The 20,153-nt window shown below is 40.3% G+C and overlaps 2 protein-coding genes across 2 annotated transcripts in view; one reads left to right on the forward strand and one right to left on the reverse strand.

The window, feature by feature from the left end:
- arl10 (ADP-ribosylation factor-like 10) overlaps window positions 1-20,153 on the forward strand; it is a 152,867-nt gene that overhangs the window by 121,785 nt on the left and 10,929 nt on the right. The gene's annotated exons all lie outside the window — the stretch shown is intronic.
- Window positions 1-20,153, reverse strand: part of grk6 (G protein-coupled receptor kinase 6) — a 34,210-nt gene that overhangs the window by 4,725 nt on the left and 9,332 nt on the right. The window contains exons 3-13 of the mRNA XM_084075141.1: window positions 19,899-20,011; window positions 19,643-19,720; window positions 18,799-18,899; window positions 12,066-12,158; window positions 11,323-11,386; window positions 4,539-4,679; window positions 3,712-3,902; window positions 3,080-3,117; window positions 1,968-2,057; window positions 1,460-1,587; window positions 294-380 (exon numbers count right to left, since the gene is read on the reverse strand). Coding sequence (XP_083931267.1) covers window positions 294-380; window positions 1,460-1,587; window positions 1,968-2,057; window positions 3,080-3,117; window positions 3,712-3,902; window positions 4,539-4,679; window positions 11,323-11,386; window positions 12,066-12,158; window positions 18,799-18,899; window positions 19,643-19,720; window positions 19,899-20,011 — 1,124 coding nt within the window. The remainder of the gene's footprint in view (window positions 1-293; window positions 381-1,459; window positions 1,588-1,967; window positions 2,058-3,079; window positions 3,118-3,711; window positions 3,903-4,538; window positions 4,680-11,322; window positions 11,387-12,065; window positions 12,159-18,798; window positions 18,900-19,642; window positions 19,721-19,898; window positions 20,012-20,153) is intronic.

Below are 20,153 nucleotides of genomic sequence, written 5' to 3' on the forward strand. Positions count from 1 at the left end.
AGAGCCGATCTACAAGCTCGCTTTGCGACATGTTGTGAGCTTAAAATTTGTACTTTTACGTTCAGTATGTATAAGTATATTTTAATGCCAAGTACAATTTTGTGCTTTAGCTTTTATTTGTAACAGCATATTTCCACAATGTGGTATTGGTACTTTTACTTACACACACGCACGCACGCACGCACGCACGCACGCACGCACGCACACACACACACACACACACACACACACACACACACACACACACACACACACACACACACACACACACACACACACACACACACACTCACCATCTTGCAGAGGCTCTTTGAGTCCTCAGAGAACTTGTCACAGTATGTCAGTGTGTCCTCACTGTTTGTCACCAGTTTCTCCACCTCCTACAATTCACAATTTATTTCAAAAGATCTTTAAAAGTTTAAACCCCAAAAAAATCATACCTTTCATCAATTAAACAATTCCAACATTTTTCAAAAGTATTTCATAAATAAAATAAAACAATCTAATAATTTCCATTAAAAAATATATATTTTGCAATCTAAATAACATTCTGTGCATTGAAACTATAGGAACCCAGGTAAACAATGAACCTAGCATCTGTCTAAACAATATACTTTCAAATAATAATAAACTGTACATTGAAACTATAGAAACTTAGATTCCAGGTCAATAATTGAACTTAGCATCTGTCTAAATCAGTGTTTCCCAAACCTTTGGTGCCAAGGCACACCTGGCATAGCCAAAAGATGCCAGTGCACAGCTAGATATACGGTATATACGTATATATACACACACACACACACACACACACACACACACACACACACACACACACACACACACACACACACACACACACACACACACACACACACACACACACACACACACACACACACACACACCATACTTTTAGGCCAATAAACCCGAAAGGTGTCATGTTGTACTTGATGTCCTCAAAATCACGCATCCAACAAGCTTTGAATTGAGGAGTTTGGACCTTCCGTTCCAGAGATAATGGCCAAAACATCTTGAAAACGGCCACTTTCGCCGATTTTCGATTGAGTTTTGGCCATTGTCGCCAGTTTTTCTTTGATAACACGGGCTAGGAAGGTCGAATGGCGACAAACTGAATACCTGAGTATAAGTTGGCTTTGTGCTGCATGCATCCAATAAATCCACTGACATTTCCGTCTGCCTTACCGTTAGGCTTAGCGGCCTAACGGGCAGTTCAAATGTCTTTTTTGGGGGTAGATTTTTATTTTTATTTGTATGCATTTTTTTTTATTTTTAAACGGAACACCAAGGCATCTCAGACGGCACACTAAAGGCCCACGGAACGGCGGTTGGGAAACGCTGGTCTAAATAACATGCTCTATTACATTGCATAAGTAGTCAAGGCTAGGTCAAGTGCTACGGGCTAAGGTGGAGTCTGAAGAGGTTAGTCCTCAGATTATACCTCTCTCTTCATCTTCTTCTTCCTCTGTTGAAATGGAGATGCTCCCTGGATCATCTCATACAGCAGGACCCCCAGTGACCACCAGTCTGGACTGAAGGTGTAGCGCTCATTTTGGATCACCTCTGGAGCTGCAGAAGAAGAAAAAACACAAAAAACATTTTTGCTCCACCTCTGGAGCTACCACAGAAGAAGAAATAAAAGATGGGAGATTAAAGAGAAGATAGAAGAGAAATATATTATAGAAGAGGAATACATTATTTGACATTATATGATGATTTACTATCTGCAAAATCAGTCAATATTATGTAGAATGTCCCATTTCAAATGTATAAAATGTATAATAATCTTTTTGAAAATAGCCAATCTACAAGCTCACAATGTGTCGCGACGCATGAGCTTGTAGATCTGTTATTTTCAAATGGCCCAAATGTATATAGGGCTGAAGTGGGTAATGACAGACAGACAGACAGACAGACAGACAGACAGACAGACAGACAGACAGACAGACCCATATATCCTACGGTTCCAACTCGTCCTTTGATGCTTTGCCCCTCAGGAACACTGACTGCCAGACCCAGATCTGAGATCCTGATATGTCCTTTACATGCTCGCGCGCGCACACACACACACACACACACACACACACACACACACACACACACACACACACACACACACACACACACACACACACACACACACACACACACACACACACACACACACACACACACACACACACACACAGTCTCCATATTTATGTTTACATATTTATACATTCTGTATGTCTTTATGTTATTGACATAATAATTCCATTATTATTAATTAGTCCATTATTATTATTATTATTATTATTACTCTCCGCCAGGAGAGTATTGTTATCACTGCGTTTTCACTTTCTAAACATGACACACCGATTGGTCAAGCCTCACGTGACACGTGAAATACTGTGATCTGATTGGCTAGTGACGCCACCGGGCCTATATATACATGGCATCACTCTGACAGTGTCTCCGCCACTGTCAGAGTGAGGTAAGACGGGAACCATGAAATGGCTGCATGGCTGATACATAATTGGCAGATAGGACAGATAGGACATTTATATAGACAGGAGGGATATGACATAGGACACTTATACAGACAGGAGGGATAGGACACTCACACAGACAGAACGGAAGAGGACACTTACCCAGACAGGTTGGATAGGACACTTACATATACAAGAGGGATAGCGACCTATAAATACATGTGTCACTGTGATAAGCCAGATTCCAATACCGAAAATCCGGCCACTAGCTCACTCCCAGACCTTCGAACCGGAAGTAGTCAAGTAGTCGCGGTCCAATTGTTCCTATCTGTCTTATTGGACAGATAGGACAGATAGGACACTTATATAGACAGGAGGGATATGACACTTACATAGACAGGACGGATAGGACAGGAGGGATAGGACACTTACACAGAATGAACGGAAGAGGACACTTACCCAGACAGGATGGATAGGACACTTACATATACAAGAGGGATAGCGACCTTCGCGACCTTCGAACCAACACAAGTCTTCTGGCGGAGAGTTGTGCTCCGAGGAGCACTTTTTCTAGTTATCTCTGTTATACTCACCATTGTCGTCTAGCAGAATATTCTCTGGCTTCAAATCCCTTAGAGAGAGAGAGAGAGAGAGAGAGAGAGAGGTAGACAGGTGGGAAGGATTATGTATTTTTACATGGATACATGACTGTCTCTACTTTTACCGTTTCAATCAGGCCTGGAATTTCGTCATTTTAGGGGCAAGGCCACTTGGCCTTTGGTGTTGTCAATTTTTTGAGGGCACAAAGGCCAAATGCCAGGGCAAGAAGGCCATCAAATAAAACGATGATTTTTAAGTCCACGGAAATAATGAATTTAACTTAAGGATGATTTAATTTTAATATAGTACAAGAATAGTGTATCTATCTGTGAAATACAACCCATGTATTTCATAAAATGATGTCTTGGGAAATTACCAATATTTGTACAGTCAGACTATTGGTCTCAATATTTGTCACATTCAGCCCTCACTGACTGTAGGGGTCACATTAATCACATTAGAATCACAGATTAGAGATTGTATGTATTTTCCCCACAAGTTATTTTCAATCAAATGAAATGTGATTGAACTTGCACTATTAATGACTTTAGTTGATTTTTCACTATTTAAAATATAGTATTTCTTAATTATTAATGCGTGCGTGCGTGCGTGCGTGTGCGTTTACCTGTAAACTATCCTTGCACCGTGCAGGTCTTGCAGGCCACAGCAGATCTGAGCGCAGTAGAACACAGCTCTGGCCTCAGTGAAGCCGGCCTCTCCCATGTGGTAGATGTGGAACTTCAGATCCCCTCCGTTCATCAGAGTCAGGACCAAACACAGAGCCTCTTTTGTCTCATACGCATACGCCAAGCTCACCTGTACCATACAAATTATTATTTCATACATAATATTATTATTATAATTAAAATTATTATTATTATTGCACCTCATGGTTCATTAACCTAATAAGACCTGAGGCCGATTCTACAAATTACCTCTAAATAAGTAGTTCTCAAACTTTTTTGTGCCAAGGACCCCCAAAATGATATGGGACCCCCCTCCCGACCCACAGGTTGAGAGCCACTGTCCTAAGCGTTAGTTTTTAGTGATTGCATCACAGACTACAGGAGAATGTCCTCACATTATCTTCTCTCTGATCTGAAACATTCTCTATGTCCAATCAGCATGCAGCATGTGTAGCCAAACAGTCCAATCAACACACAGCGTGTGTGCGTGTGCATGTGAGTGTGATATATATGTAGTAGGGCCAAATATTCGAAGCCTTGTTTGATGGCACAGGATTCGACCGTTTAAAAATATATACATATATGTAGTATGTAGCAGAAGTTGTAGCAGAAGTCTTTTTAACAAGGCATTTGCCTAGATCGACTTATTGATGTCTTTGTGTGTTTTTAAACTTTTAGACTTTTCCTTAGTTGTGTATAGTTGTGGAGGGGGGTCTCTCACCATTGATCTGAATGGTATTCATTATTTTGTTTACGTAGTACTTACAACAAACCTACTGTTGACCTTCTCCAGTATTAGTTTCTCGTTCAGAGCCATGGATTCTCCTTTGCCCTTCTTGATTCTCTTCTTCTCCAGTTTCTTACACGCATACATCTTCCCTGTGGCTCTGACCTGACACGCACACACCTGTAGACCACAGCCACCTCCATTACCACAGGGGGTATAATAAGGGTCAATAATAATAATAATGATAAATATAGCTGCAAGCAGCGATAATACGGGGCCAGTGAATGGAGAGAGAGAGAGAGAGAGAGAGAGAGAGAGAGAGAGAGAGAGAGAGAGAGAGAGAGAGAGAGAGAGAGAGAGAGAGAGAGAGAGACAGACATGGAAACAATAGATTGATGAGAGAGAGAGATGGAAACAGAATGGTTTGATTGGACATCTCAACCTATTGCCATTAACAGGATTCCAACTCTCAACCTTCAGACTAATAGGCTGCAACACTACCTATAGTGCTATAGCTTTGTCCAGGCCGATATTGTCTGTTGAAGATCATAAACTCTTGCCTTCTTTCATGAACCAAGCCCCTGTTTCACTAACACTAAGATCACTCGTTCACAAACCATTTGCCAATGAAGAAATTGTACATCTCCTCAGAACCAAAACTAGTGAAAGTAGCCGATCTACAAGCTCACAAACCATGAAAAGTTGTGAGATTGTAGATCAGCTATTTTCAGAATGAAGTATGTCATACATTGAAAAAACGTACTCTCAAATAAGCATTTCAGGTTATCTTTACCATTTGCACATGTATTCATTGATACAGTCATGTTGTTTGCAATTCAACTTAAATTGAGTCTGCATCAAGTGACGCTTGAACTGGCGACCTTGCGATTGTGAGGCATTCATTTAAGGGAGACGCCATTGGACCAACAGACAAGTAACTGTGAAAAAGGAGATCACACAGATGATACAGTTTCACGCAAATAGCTGAAAAAAGTTTTTCAAACTGCTCAAAATTGTGGACAATCTAAGGGCGGAGCTTACTGGTCAAAGCGATAGATGTGTTCCTCATGAGTCAAGGCACAAGTGTAAGCAAGTTTCACGACTTTCGGCCAAACGAGGCATGACTTTTGCCTGTTTAAAGTTTGCATTTTCAAAAAATTGCTATAGCGCCCCCCTTTGGCCAATTGGAGTGAGATTGGTTTCAGTGATATTTGGAATGACTCTCTACATTACTGCAACGTTTCAAAGAAATGTGAGTCTTGCATGTATGTGTTAGGGGCAGATGAATAATTTTCATAAACCTGCAATAGTTAAAATCTATTTCCTCCTGGGATTTTTGAGTAATCTGCACGAAACATTTTACACATGAACTTAGGACCTTTGCCGACAAAACAAAAGCGGCGGATTTTCCATAAGTGAAAAAATGCAGAAGTTAGGAGCCAATGACTGTTTTTCATATAATTCAAAGTGGTGGGCGATCTAAAGGTCAGAGGTCAAAAGTCAGACCACGAAAGTTGTCGGGCATGAAGAGACGCATGTGTGTATCGAAGTTTCATGGTTGTAGCTCAAACAGGGCATGAGTTGTACCTGTTCAAAGTTGGCACTTTCAATTGAGTGCTATAGCGCCACCCTTTGACGAATGAGTGTGAGAATTATTTCTTGGTAGTTTTTCATGAGCATCTACCATATGGCCGAGTTTGTAAAAAGCGTAAGCACAGTTAAGCCAGAACTGGCAAAAACAAGTATTTTTCAAACTGCTCAAAATTGCGGAAAATCTAAGGGCGGAGCTTAATGGTCAAATCGATACGTGTGTTCCTCATGAGTCAAGGCACATGTGTAAGCAAGTTTCACGACTTTCGGCCAAATGAGGCATGACTTATGCCTGTTTAAAGTCTGTATTTTCAAAAAATTGCTATAGCGCCCCCCTTTGGCCAATTGGAGTAAGATTGGTTTCAGTGATATTTGGAATGACCCTGTACATTTCTGCAAAGTTTCAAAGAAATGTGAGTCTGCATGTATGTTTTAGACGCAGATGAATAATTTTCATAAAACTGCAATAGTTAAAATCTATGGAATCCTAGGATTTTGGAGCAATCTGCACGAAACGTTTAACACTTGAACTTTGGACCTCTGCCGACAACTTCTAGGCGGCGGAATTTCCATAAGTGAAAAAATGCAGAAGTTAGGAGCCAATGACTGTTTTTCATATAATTCAAAATGGTGGGCGATCTAAAGGTCAGAGGTCAAAAGTCAGACCACGAAAGTTGTCGGGCATGAAGAGACGCGTGTGTATCGAAGTTTCATGGTTGTAGCTCAAACAGGGCATGAGTTGTACCTGTTCAAAGTTGGCACTTTCAATTGAGTGCTATAGCGCCACCCTTTGACGAATGAGTGTAAGAATTATTTCTTGGTAGTTTTTCATGAGCATCTACCATATGGCCGAGTTTGTAAAAAGCGTAAGCACAGTTAAGCCAGAACTGGCAAAAACAAGTATTTTTCAAACTGCTCAAAATTGCGGAAAATCTAAGGGCGGAGCTTAATGGTCAAATCGATACGTGTGTTCCTCATGAGTCAAGGCACATGTGTAAATATGTTTCACGACTTTCGGCCAAACGAGGCATGACTTATGCCTGTTTAAAGTCTGTATTTTCAAAAAATTGCTATAGCGCCCCCCTTTGGCCAATTGGAGTAAGATTGGTTTCAGTGATATTTGGAATGACCCTGTACATTTCTGCAAAGTTTCAAAGAAATGTGAGTCTGCATGTATGTTTTAGGCGCAGATGAATAATTTTCATAAAACTGCAATAGTTAAAATCTATGGAATCCTAGGATTTTGGCGCAATCTGCACGAAACGTTTAACACTTGAACTTTGGACCTCTGCCGACAACTTCTAGGCGGCGGAATTTCCATAAGTGAAAAAATGCAGAAGTTAGGAGCCAATGACTGTTTTTCATATAATTCAAAATGGTGGGAGATCTAAAGGTCAGAGGTCAAAAGTCAGCGGGTGAAAGTTGTTCAGCATGAGGAGACGCATATGTGTATCCAAGTTTCATGGCTGTAGGTCAAACAGGGCATGAGTTGTACCTGGTCAAAGTTGGCATTTTCAATTGAGTGCTATAGCGCCACCTTTGGACGAAAGATTGTGAGAATTATTTTTTGATCGTTTTTCATGACCATCTACCATATGTATGGGCTTAAATTAGTGCCAATTATATTTTGTACTTGTAAAAATAATTTGTATTTGTAAACACATTTTGCATTTGTAAAAAAAATATTTGTACTCGTAAAAATAATATGTACTCGTAAAAATATTTTTTGCATTCGTAAAAAAAATATTTGTACTCGTAAAAATAATATGTACTCGTAAATAAAATATTTGTCTTCGTAAATAAAATATTTGTATTCGTAAATAAAATATTTGTATTCATAAATAATATATTTGTCTTCGTAAAACAAAGTTTTGTATTCGTAAGATAAAAATGTGTGTTGTAATTGTAGAATTACATTTACAATGAACATTGTGACCAGAAAAAAACAACAGCTTGCTCGCTCGAAGATCTGTTCTACGGATTGCAAAACTTTATTTTTGGCACTCTGCACTTCCGGGTCTGAGCCAATCACGTGAGGCCTTTTCCACTACCCAATCATAAAGCTCCATAGGTCTCCATGGCAACATGGCAAACGGGGTTGCCATGTTGCAACCCCAAGAGTTTTAACTGCAACATAATTCCATTGCTCAGGAAATAAACAACGGATTACAATAATATAACATTCCCTATAATCAGTAACATGTAGGTGATACCCATGTCTATCAAATATGGTTTTATTGAAAGGCAATCAAAGGCTAGATCGAGTTTAGAAAGCAAACAAGTCATGTCTGGGGGCCTCAGTGCGGCTGCAGAGTTTGATTGAGTGTGAGACTAGGACCCACATGCCATATGTCAAAATGAGCGGCTTCATCGGGAATCGTGCACGTGTATTTTGCTAAGAGATTGGTTACATAGTTTAATTGATATTAATTTATTAGTGCATTAAATTTCCCCATCCACTTTAATGGGAACATTTAAAAACTCGATTTCAAGTATTTTTTTCCCAGAAACTGTAAGGGCTAGAGTTACAAGACTTGGAGGGGAGGTTCATAATTTAATCCGAAATTATCAAAAAAAGAAATACACCAGTCGGCCTCATGGTGGCGCTATAAAAGCCCCCTTTACGTTTTGGCCTATAACTCTTGAACCGTAGGTCGTAAAATAAAAATCATTTTTTTCCCTAGATTCCTTGGGTCATGACGCAACTCCCCATATAGGCCAGGCCCATTTGCGCCAGGATAGATTTTCCGCCATTTTGAATTTTCTTCAAAACACACTTTTAGCTCCTCCTCCCACATTTTTTGTCCACATTTCACAAAAATCGGTACACATGATCTCTGGACCCATGCAATAAACATCTCCAAAACGAATTTTGATAGTCCATACGGTTCTTCCATAAATGGCTTCCAAAATTTGCGGGAGGGGCCTGTTTTACAAAAAAGCCCCCACCCCCTCCTCCTCCTCCAGCATTATAGGCTTGACAGCACTGCTACTGACCTATAAGGTGTACCAACGTCGCGTCACCAAAAGTTCGCCACGCCCACCTTTTCGATGCTACAGCCCTTGAGGGGTCAGACTGTACATAGAGACACGCTTAAGACTAGAGAGTGACGGTGGTTTGTGTTTGTAAACATTAACTTCTTTGCCGACTACATAGTGATCATTGCACACTGCACATGTGTGGCTGGTCTATGAGAAAGCTGTCGCAGCTCTCCTCTTCAAGATTGAATACAGTGTGAGGCTAACAATGTAGGCTATTCAAGAGACGTAGTATGGCTTGGATCTCAGCTGTACCACACAAAGATTTAACGTTCAAGAACCTACCCAAATACAGCCGTGTTTGTTTACGTCATTTTCTCAAAGGTACATTTTTACCAAAAACATGAAACTGCTATTTTGTTTCTGCTAACTAAAAGTAACTAGGTAATGCAACTATAGGGTGGTCCAGAGTGTTAAGTGACTTTTTTTCCCCTCTCTAACGATTTGACATGCGGGCTGCTCTGCTCATAGACCGAACATTCCACTACCGTGCGAGGTCTCCAACTTTAATAAAAACTAGACGCGTAGCAATTCTGGGAAATTGCAAAGTGTGGTTGCGCCGACGCCGGTCGCGGGTCTCGGCCGCGGGACTCGAGGGATACGCCGGGAGGAATACCGTCGCAGGCCGTGCGACAAAAATCATGTTTTTTCATCAAACGGTTATGTTTTGTGCATCTGTGAGGCCCCCTAGTCGAAGTGGAAATGCTTTTGGGGATTCGTTGAGTAAACCACCCTCGACATGTGATTTAAATTTGGGATTGACCGGACGTTTCGTTCGTGATTTCTGGCATTTTTGGTAAAACAGGCCCCTCCCACTAACTTTGGAAGCCATTTACGGACGAATAGTAAGGATTATCAAAATTCCGTTTGGATATGTTTATCGCATGGGCCCAGAGATCATGTGTACCGATTTTTGTGAAATTTGGACAAAATATGTGGGAGGAGGAGCTAAAAGTGTGTTTTGAAGAAAATTCAAAATGGCGGAAAATCTATCCTGACGCAAATGGGCGTGGCCTATATGGGGTGTTAGATTTTTATTTTAGGACCTACGGTTCAAGAGTTATAGGCCAAAACGTAAAGGGGGCTTTTATAGCGCCACCATGAGGCCGACTGGTGTATTTCTTTTTTTGATAATTTCGGATTAAATTATGAACCTCCCCTCCAAGTCTTGTAACTCTAGCCCTTACAGTTTCTGGGGAAAAAATACTTGAAATCGAGTTTTTAAATGTTCCCATTAAAGTGGATGGGGAAATTTAATGCACTAATAAATTAATATCAATTAAACTATGTAACCAATCTCTTAGCAAAATACACGCGCACGATTCCCGATGAAGCCGCTCATTTTGACATATGGCATGTGGGTCCTAGTCTCACACTCAATCAAACTCTGCAGCCGCACTGAGGCCCCCAGACATGACTTGTTTGCTTTCTAAACTCGATCTAGCCTTTGATTGCCTTTCAATAAAACCATATTTGATAGACATAGGTATCACCTACATGTTACTGATTATAGGGAATGTTTTATTATTGTAATCCGTTGTTTATTTCCTGAGCAATGGAATTATGTTGCAGTTAAAACTCTTGGGGTTGCAACATGGCAACCCCGTTTGCCATGTTGCCATGGAGACCTATGGAGCTTTATGATTGGGTAGTGGAAAAGGCCTCACGTGATTGGCTCAGACCCGGAAGTGCAGAGTGCCAAAAATAAAGTTTTGCAATCCGTAGAACAGATCTTCGAGCGAGCAAGCTGTTGTTTTTTTCTGGTCACAATGTTCATTGTAAATGTAATACTACAATTACAACACACATTTTTATCTTACGAATACAAAACTTTGTTTTACGAAGACAAATATATTATTTACGAATACAAATATTTTATTTACGAATACAAATATTTTATTTACGAAGACAAATATTTTATTTACGAGTACATATTATTTTTACGAGTACAAATATTTTTTTTACAAATCCAAAATGTGTTTACAAATACAAATTATTTTTACAAGTACAAAATATTATTGGCACTAATTTAAGCCCATACATATGGCCGAGTTTCGTAAAAAGCGACAGCGCGGTTCAGCCAGAACTGCGAAAAGTGGCAGAAGAAGAAGAAGAAGTGACAGAATACTGCCAATAACAAAACAGGTCCAGAGCTGAGCTCTGGCCCCGTAATAATAATAGACCAGATTCTCACCTCTCCAAACCCTCCCTTCCCCAAAACTCTGTACTGACGAAATGTGTTTTTGGTCACCGGCTGTCTGGAGAGAACACAAACATAGGCGGCGGGTGAGTCTGAAAATTGGGAAGGCTATATTAACCAATTTATACACAGCGCCAGGATAAAATTTGAAACAACTGATCATGAAATATGAACTAATAATAACTATGCAATAGTATCAGAAAGGATAGATAATAACAACACAACAAGGTTTCTGTTTCAAAATCAAAAGGGAGGACATTTATTAAGACCATATGTTACTACTGGATAAGGAAATAAGAATTATCTGTGCAATTTGCAAATCAGTCGTTGCGGCCGCAGGCGGCGCGTAGGAATATATATTTCAAGATCTCTTGCTCTTGAAATAGGCTACATAATCCTTGGTTTCTGTTTTGTGTAAACAATAATAGCAATTCAAAGCAGTTGTCCCCCCAAACCCCACCTCCAGTGGCTGTCATCAGACCGGGTGGGGGGGGCAAGTGGGAAGGAGATCAAACAAAAAGGCCAAACAAGTTACTGTATCTACATATTTACAATAGTACCTGAGATAAAAATGACTACGGTGCCGGAGCATAGCAGCAATGTATGTATACTGTGCATGCATGATATACTTATGGACGTTAAGGTGCATAGAGGAAAAAAAGAGCACAATAAAAAGACAAAAAAAGTGTGTTATACATGGGATTAAGGATTAAAAAAGGTCAGTGTGTGTGTCGTACCTCTCTAACCACTTCCATTGTAGGAAGCGGTTGAACATCATGCTGTCCAGATAGTCCGCAAACGGAGCCACGCTGAGGTAGTCATGAATGAGTCTGTAACACACACAAACACACACACACACACACACACACACACACACACACACACACACACACACACACACACACACACACACACACACACACACACACACACACACACACACACACACACACACACACAGTAAAGAAACTAAAGCACAACTTGGGGGGGGTGCTTTTTGCCTTTTTAACCCTTTGTCTCCCCATTTTAGTCGTTATGCCAATTGATTCCTCCCCACTATACTGTTGTATCCTACCGACTCACCCGCCAGCCCCCAGCGGGAGGACGTAGAGCCTTCGTCCTACTCCTCCCGCCGCGCCAGCCTGTAGGAGTGCGTAGAGTGACAATTATCACCCTCCCTCCCCGCCCGGCTTCCCTTCCCCGAACACGGGCCAGTTGTGTTCGTATGGACCAGTGCCAGAGTTTTTTTTAAAAAGAGGGTACATCCAGTGCCAGCGTTCTTACCGTTTACGCCGATCTGTTTAGAGCTGTAGAAGCCTCCACGAGCACCCGGATGTAAACAAAGGGTGTCTGGGCGATGGTCGAGGGTCCCGTCTAACGACTGGAACAATAATATTTCTAACGCGATCCGCCATTGCAGAGTGATCGCCCGTCGAAAATGGCTTGTTTTCACCACTGTAAAAAAGTATGGAGATATGGACCTTTTTCTCCAAATCCTATCATTGGAGCGGACGGAAGGTACGTTTTTTGTACTGGATTCACATCCGTCCATTCCATTTTACAGGGACCTACGATCATTCCTAAGTTGCGTTAGAGCTAGGGGTGTGCCGATAGATACGATACGATATATGGCACTTTTTTATTATGAAAATATATGGGGAGGAGGGGGGGAGCAAATGCAAACAAATATTTCTGTTTTGCATTATTCAGACATGCAAACTTGTAGCTTTTCAGCTACAATAGCCGTTTTGAATCCAGATAGGGCAATAGTGTGACACCTGACCCAAAAAAAAAAACATGTTGTCACCCTTTTCACCTCGGGGCTGTTTGCATGCCTGATTATTATTATTGTTTTTTCAAAACGATATTATATCGCGATATATCGCGGGACGATATATCGGCAACCCCTCGTTAGAGCGTCCCTTGTGAAAAAAAAAATATATATTTGAAAACACGTAGATCTACGGTTTTGGCACTCAATGTGTTAAAGGTCTACAAAGAAATGTTTCAATGAGTCGAAAAGATCTACAGATGGTGGAAAAAGTACTCAAATGTTTTACTTAAATAAAAGTATCAATACAGCAATGTAGAAATACTCTAGTAAAAGTCCGGAATTAAAAATGTACTTGAGTAGAAGTACAAAAGTATTGGTATCAAAATGTACTTAAAAGTACCAAAAGTAGAAAGTACTCATTACGCAGAATGTCCCTTTTCAAGTTTTCAAATGTATACAAATATTTTGAAAATAGCCGATCTACAAGCTCACAATGCGTCGCATCACGACACATTGTGAGCTTGTAGATCGGCTATTTTCAAATGGCCGAGATGTATATGGGGTTGAAGTGGTTACTGTATGTTTTGTAATACTAAATACTAAAGTTATTAGTAACTAAAGCTTTCAAATACATGTAGTGGAGTAAAAGTACTATATTTGGATCCCGGATGTAGTGGAGTAAAAGCATTGGAAATTGGAAATACTCAAGTAAAGTACAAATACCTCAAAATTGTTCTTGAGTACATATACTTAGTTACTTTCCACCACTGCACATCTACTCATACATACACATTTCAAAGTGGGGACCCCAGGGGTCCTTGGGGGGGGGAGGTACCAGGGGGTCCCCAGCTAAATGTGTTAATAGCATCACAATAATTTTAACCTTTCATACTTTGGCTATAAAAAATAGCAGATCTACAAGCTCATAGTGGGGCACAGAGTGCCACGCTATGAGCTTGTAGATCTGCTATTTTGTTTTTAAATCGTAACATCTTTTGCCAACCTTTTGATGTATATATATTTAAGTGAACATTTGTGACTCAAATCTCCCCATATACATATCATTTTGACATGAAAAAGTTTGGGAACCACTGCTGTACACAACATTTAAAGACCTTGAACTGAGTATTATCATTGGTGTCAGTCAGTGGACTCATCCACTGTCACAGCGACAGTGGCTCAGGGGTAGAGTGGCCGGTAGAGCGGCCGGATGGAAGCCGTGAGGTTCCCAGTTAGTGTCGAAGTATCCTTGAGCAAGACGCTAAAGCCCTAATTGCTCCTGATGAGCAGGTTGGTGCCTTGCATGGTTTCCTCCACCATCAGTGTGTGAATGGGTGAATGTAATGCACAATCTATGTAAAGCGCTTTGGATAAAAGCGCTATATAAATGCACCATTTACAGCTAAATGCACTGTGCATGTTTTTATTCCATCAGTTAGTTTTTTCGTCAAATCATCAGCCAGTATTTGACATTTTCATTCACGTTTGAAATCTAGGCTTCTAAACTGCTGGCTAAAACTGAAAGTACTGGTACTATATAGCCAGTGGTGTAAAGTACTGTACTTCAGTACAATTTTGAGGTATGTTTTTACTTTACTGTAGTAAAAACTACTTTACAATTTTGAATACTTGAAAACTTTAGTTTCTAGTTACTTTGTAGATTTGGATTATTATTACAAAACATACATTACCCACTTCAGCCCTATATACATTTTGGCCAGTTGAAAATAGCCGATCTACAAGCTCATAATGCCGCATTGTGAGCTTGTAGATCTGCTATTCTCAAAAGATTTTTTACACAAACTTGCGAAATGTGACATTCTGCATAATGAGTACTTTCTACTTTTGGTACTTTAAGTTCATTTTGATACCAATACTTTTGTACTTTTACTCAAGTAAATTATTTCTGCATTGCAGTATTGATACTTTCACTTAAATATGGAGTGCCATGATATTTTTCAACGCAGACCGGCACAAAACCCCGGTTTAAAATGTTGTTTCAACCCATCCATTAATTTCTTCACACCGTCGTAACAACAGACGACTGTACTGTAGGTTACCGCGACTACCGTTACATTTTCCATACGATGTTCAGAAGCGATCTTATCGACGCTGAACTAAATCCCACAACTAAACGGTGGGGGAGGTCACAGACACAAGGCTATGTCAAATCGATTCATGCTCCTATGTCATTTTATTGGGGCTGGCGGATGTTTTAATTTACCGGTAACGCTCCTGAGGTGCTGCTTTCTGTGTCTCCAGGATAAATCGTAGGAATAGAACCTGGCTTCAGTACTTTCCTGTTTGCAAATCCCATATTGACTTGCACTAAGTTGGTGAAGCAGTCATCAACAAAATGGGAACTACACACCCGAAGCCTGGTAGAGGGGGCTGAGGGAATAATCCTGTCTTTATAAATGAAATTAAGCCATTGATCACGTTTGTCCGTGTCAAAGGGCAAAGTGTGAAACGACTGTTTGATAGCTGTCACACAGCAGTTAGGCACAGAACAACCTGCCATGGTCACACACGTGTGTTTGAGGCAGCTCCGCCCACAAAAGGTTGTAGTATAAATTACAATGATAAATATAGCTGCAAGCAGCGATAATACAGGGCCAGACATGGAAACTAGAGAGAGAGAGAGAGAGAGAGAGAGAGAGAGAGAGAGAGAGAGAGAGAGAGAGAGAGAGAGAGAGAGAGAGAGAGAGAGAGAGAGAGAGAGAGAGAGAGAGAGAGATGGATACTGGAGAGAGAGAGAGACATGGATACTGGAGAGAGAAAGAGAGAGAGAGATGGAAACTAGAGAGAGAGAGAGAGAGAGAGAGAGAGAGAGAGAGAGAGAGAGAGAGAGAGAGAGAGAGAGAGAGAGAGAGAGAGAGAGAGAGAGAGAGAGACATGGACACTGGAGAGAGAGAGAGATAGAAACGGAATAGATGAGAGAGAGAGAAAGAGAGAGAGAGAGAGAGAGAGAGAGACATGGAAACGGAATAGATTGATGAGAGAGAGAGAGAGAGAGAGAGAGAGAGAGAGAGCGAGCGAGCGCCATGGAAACGGAATAGATTGAAGAGAGACATGGAAACGGAATAGATTGATGAGAGAGAGAGATGAAAACAGAATGGATTGATTGGACATCTCAACCTATTGCCATTAACAGGAATCGAACTCTCAACCTTCGGACTAATAGGCTGCAACACTACCTATAGTGCAATAGCTTTGTCCAGGCTGATGTTGTCTGTTGAAGATCATAAACTCTTGCCTTCTGTCATGAACCAAGCCAACACTAAGATCACTCGTTCACAAACCATTTACCAATAGAGAAATTGTATGTCTCCTCTCAACCGAAAACAGTGAAAGCAGCCGATCTACAAGCTCAGAAACGCGTTGCTATCTGAAAGGTTTTGAGATTGTAGATCGGCTATTTTCAGAATGAAGTATGTCATACGTTGAAAAACGTACTCTCAAATATGCATTTCAGGTTATCTTTACCATTTGCACATGTATTCATTGATACAGTCATGTTGTTTGCAATTCAACTTAAATGAAGTCTGCAAGTGAGGCTTGAACTGATGACCTTGAGATTGTGAGGCACTCATTTAAGGGAGACGCCATTGGACCAACAGACAAGGAACTGTGAAAAAGGAGATCACACAGATGATACAGTTTCACGCAAATAGCTGAAAAATCCTGGGTTTAAGTGTTTTTCAAACTGCTCAAAATTGCGGACAATCTAAGGGCGGAGCTTACTGGTCAAAGCGATAGATGTGTTCCTCATGAGTCAAGGCACAAGTGTAAGCAAGTTTCACGACTTTCGGCCAAACGAGGCATGACTTTTGCCTGTTTAAAGTTTGCATTTAAAAAAAATTGCTATAGCGCCCCCCTTTGGCCAATTGGAGTGAGATTGGTTTCAGTGATATTTGGAATGACTCTCTACATTACTGCAACGTTTCAAAGAAATGTGAGTCTTGCATGTATGTGTTAGGGGCAGATGAATAATTTTCATAAAACTGCAATAGTTAAAATCTGTGGAATCCTGGGATTTTGGAGCAATCTGCACGAAACGTTTAACACTTGAACTTTGGACCTCTGCCGACATAATGATGGGAGCGGATTTTCCATAAGTGAAAAAATGCAGAAGTTAGGAGCCAATGGCTGTTTTTCATATAATTCAAAATGGTGGGCGATCTAAAGGTCAGAGGTCAAAAGTCAGACCACAAAAGTTGTCGGGCATGAAGAGACGCATGTGTGTATCGAAGTTTCATGGTTGTAGGTCAAACAGGGCATGAGTTGTACCTGTTCAAAGTTGACACTTTCAATTGAGTGCTATAGCGCCACCCTTTGACGAATGAGTGTGAGAATTATTTCCTGGTAGTTTTTCATGAGCATCTACCATATGGCCGAGTTTCGTAAAAAGCGTATGCACGGTTAAGCCAGAACTGGCAAAAACAAGTATTTTTCAAACTGCTCAAAATTGCGGAAAATCTAAGGGCGAAACTTAATGGTCAAATCGATACGTGTGTTCCTCATGAGTCAAGGCACATGTGTAAGCAAGTTTCACGACTTTCGGCCAAACGAGGCATGACTTATGCCTGTTTAAAGTCTGCATTTAAAAAAAATTGCTATAGCGCCCCCCTTTGGCCAATTGGAGTAAGATTGGTTTCAGTGATATTTGGAATGACCCTGTACATTTCTGCAAAGTTTCAAAGAAATGTGAGTCTGCATGTATGTTTTAGGCGCAGATGAATAATTTTCATAAAACTGCAATAGTTAAAATCTATGGAATCCTAGGATTTTGGAGCAATCTGCACGAAACGTTTAACACTTGAACTTTGGACCTCTACCGACAACTTCTAGGCGGCGGAATTTCCATAAGTGAAAAAATGCAGAAGTTAGGAGCCAATGACTGTTTTTCATATAATTCAAAATGGTGGGAGATCTAAAGGTCAGAGGTCAAAAGTCAGAGTGTGAAAGTTGTTCAGCATGAGGAGACGCATATGTGTATCCAGGTTTCATGGCTGTAGGTCAAACAGGGCATGAGTTGTACCTGTTCAAAGTTGGCATTTTCAATTGAGTGCTATAGCGCCACCTTTGGACGAAAGATTGTGAGAATTCTTTTTTGATCGTTTTTCATGACCATCTACCATATGGCCGAGTTTCGTAAAAAGCGACTGCACGGTTCAGCCAGAACTGCGAAAAGTGGCAGAAGAAGAAGAAGAAGAAGAAGAAGAAGAAGAAGAAGAAGAAGAAGAAGAAGAAGAAGAAGACGAAGAAGAAGAAGAAGAAGAAGAAGAAGAAGTGACAGAATACTGCCAATAACAAAACAGGTCCAGAGCTGAGCTCTGGCCCTGTAATGAGGGGAGGTGCGGTGGGTGGGTATGGGCATTGTTACGTCAGTATGTCGCTGTTTTTGGATTGGCACGTTTGACTCTCAAGGTTTCAGCCTCCAGGAAAAAACTCCAAATAGTCAGAGAAGACATGAAACACCATAAAACCACCAGCGGGGGCCTTAATGAAGTTCTATCAACCTCATAGACACATGAAAAACAGAAAAAGTGCAAAAACATGGCACCAGCTCTTTAAGTAAACATTTGCGTACTTTTTCCAACACTGACTATAGCGCACTGGTCAACAGCGAAAGCAACGTTGGCACACTGAACTCTCAACAATAGTCACTCGTGTGTGTGTGTGTGTGTTCTTACGTGGTTGTTTCTTTAAAGAGTTCTTTGGAGGCTTCCTGGTCCAGTCTCTCTGCACAGCGAGTCTTCAACACCTCATCTATCAATGTTATGTCATCATCTGACTGAAATATGACACATAATATTATTATTATTATTATTATTATTATTATTATTATTATTATTATTATTATTATTATTATTATTATTATTATTATTATTACACCTTAATAAAAGCTCATCTATCTCTGGAACATTATGATCGGACTGAAATATTATAAATATTTGTATTATTATTAATATATAACATAATCTTCTGACTGTATGAACTATAACAGCTTATAACAGCGTACACATATAAATACTACTAGGCTATATATACTATACTATATAAACCTTATAACAGCGTATACAGCCACTATATAAACCAACTACACTCATATCTTCATACATTAGTATGTAAATATCTTAATATAGTCATATATAATAATTATCTTAATATTAGCTTCATAAAACAATTCAACTATACAAGCTCATAGTGCGGTACCGAGTGCCGCGCTATGAGCTTGTAGATCTGCTATTTTTTTTTTATCGTGAAAATCTTTTAAAAAATAAATGAAAGCGAACATTTTTAACTCAAAGCTTTGCTTCTGGAGGTCCCTGGAACAACATATTTTGACAAATGTTCGCTTTAAAAATATATAAATATTTGCACAAATGTTCACGATAAAAAAAAATATAGCCGATCTACAAGCTCATAGCGCGGCACTGAGTGCCATGCTATGAGCTTGTAGATCTGCTATTTTTGAATAGCCAAATCAATCTAAAATGACAGAGATGCGTCCCCGGATTGAATGGGTTAACAAACTTTTGTATTGAAGAACTTGTCCAACAGCTGCTGTCCATTGTCCTTCCTCTGGTCATCTGGAGACACTTCATATTTCACCTGGACACACACACACACACACACACACACACACACACACACACACACACACACACACACACACACACACACACACACACAGACAGGTATTTACAGACAGACAGACAGACAGACAGACAGACAGACAGACAGACAGACAGACAGACAGACAGACAGACAGACAGACAGACAGACTCACCACAGCATCCAGGAAGTGGACACATCTTCGGAGCTCTGGTCTGGTGTCACAGAACAGTCTGAAGAGAAGCCGCCCGATTGGCTGTCGCTCACATAGACTTCTGTAGTCCTTCTCTGTTAAATAAGATATGTTAGTATATATATATTTTTACTGTCTGTTAAATAAGATATACCGTGTAAGTTATATTTATAAGGTGTCTGTATATCTGTCTGTCGCTTTCTCTCTCTGTCTCGCTATGTGTCTCTGTCTCAATTA

This window comes from Gymnoscopelus microlampas, assembly GCF_963454915.1.
Source record: "Gymnoscopelus microlampas genome assembly, chromosome: 12".
In the NCBI taxonomy this organism is placed as follows: domain Eukaryota; kingdom Metazoa; phylum Chordata; class Actinopteri; order Myctophiformes; family Myctophidae; genus Gymnoscopelus; species Gymnoscopelus microlampas.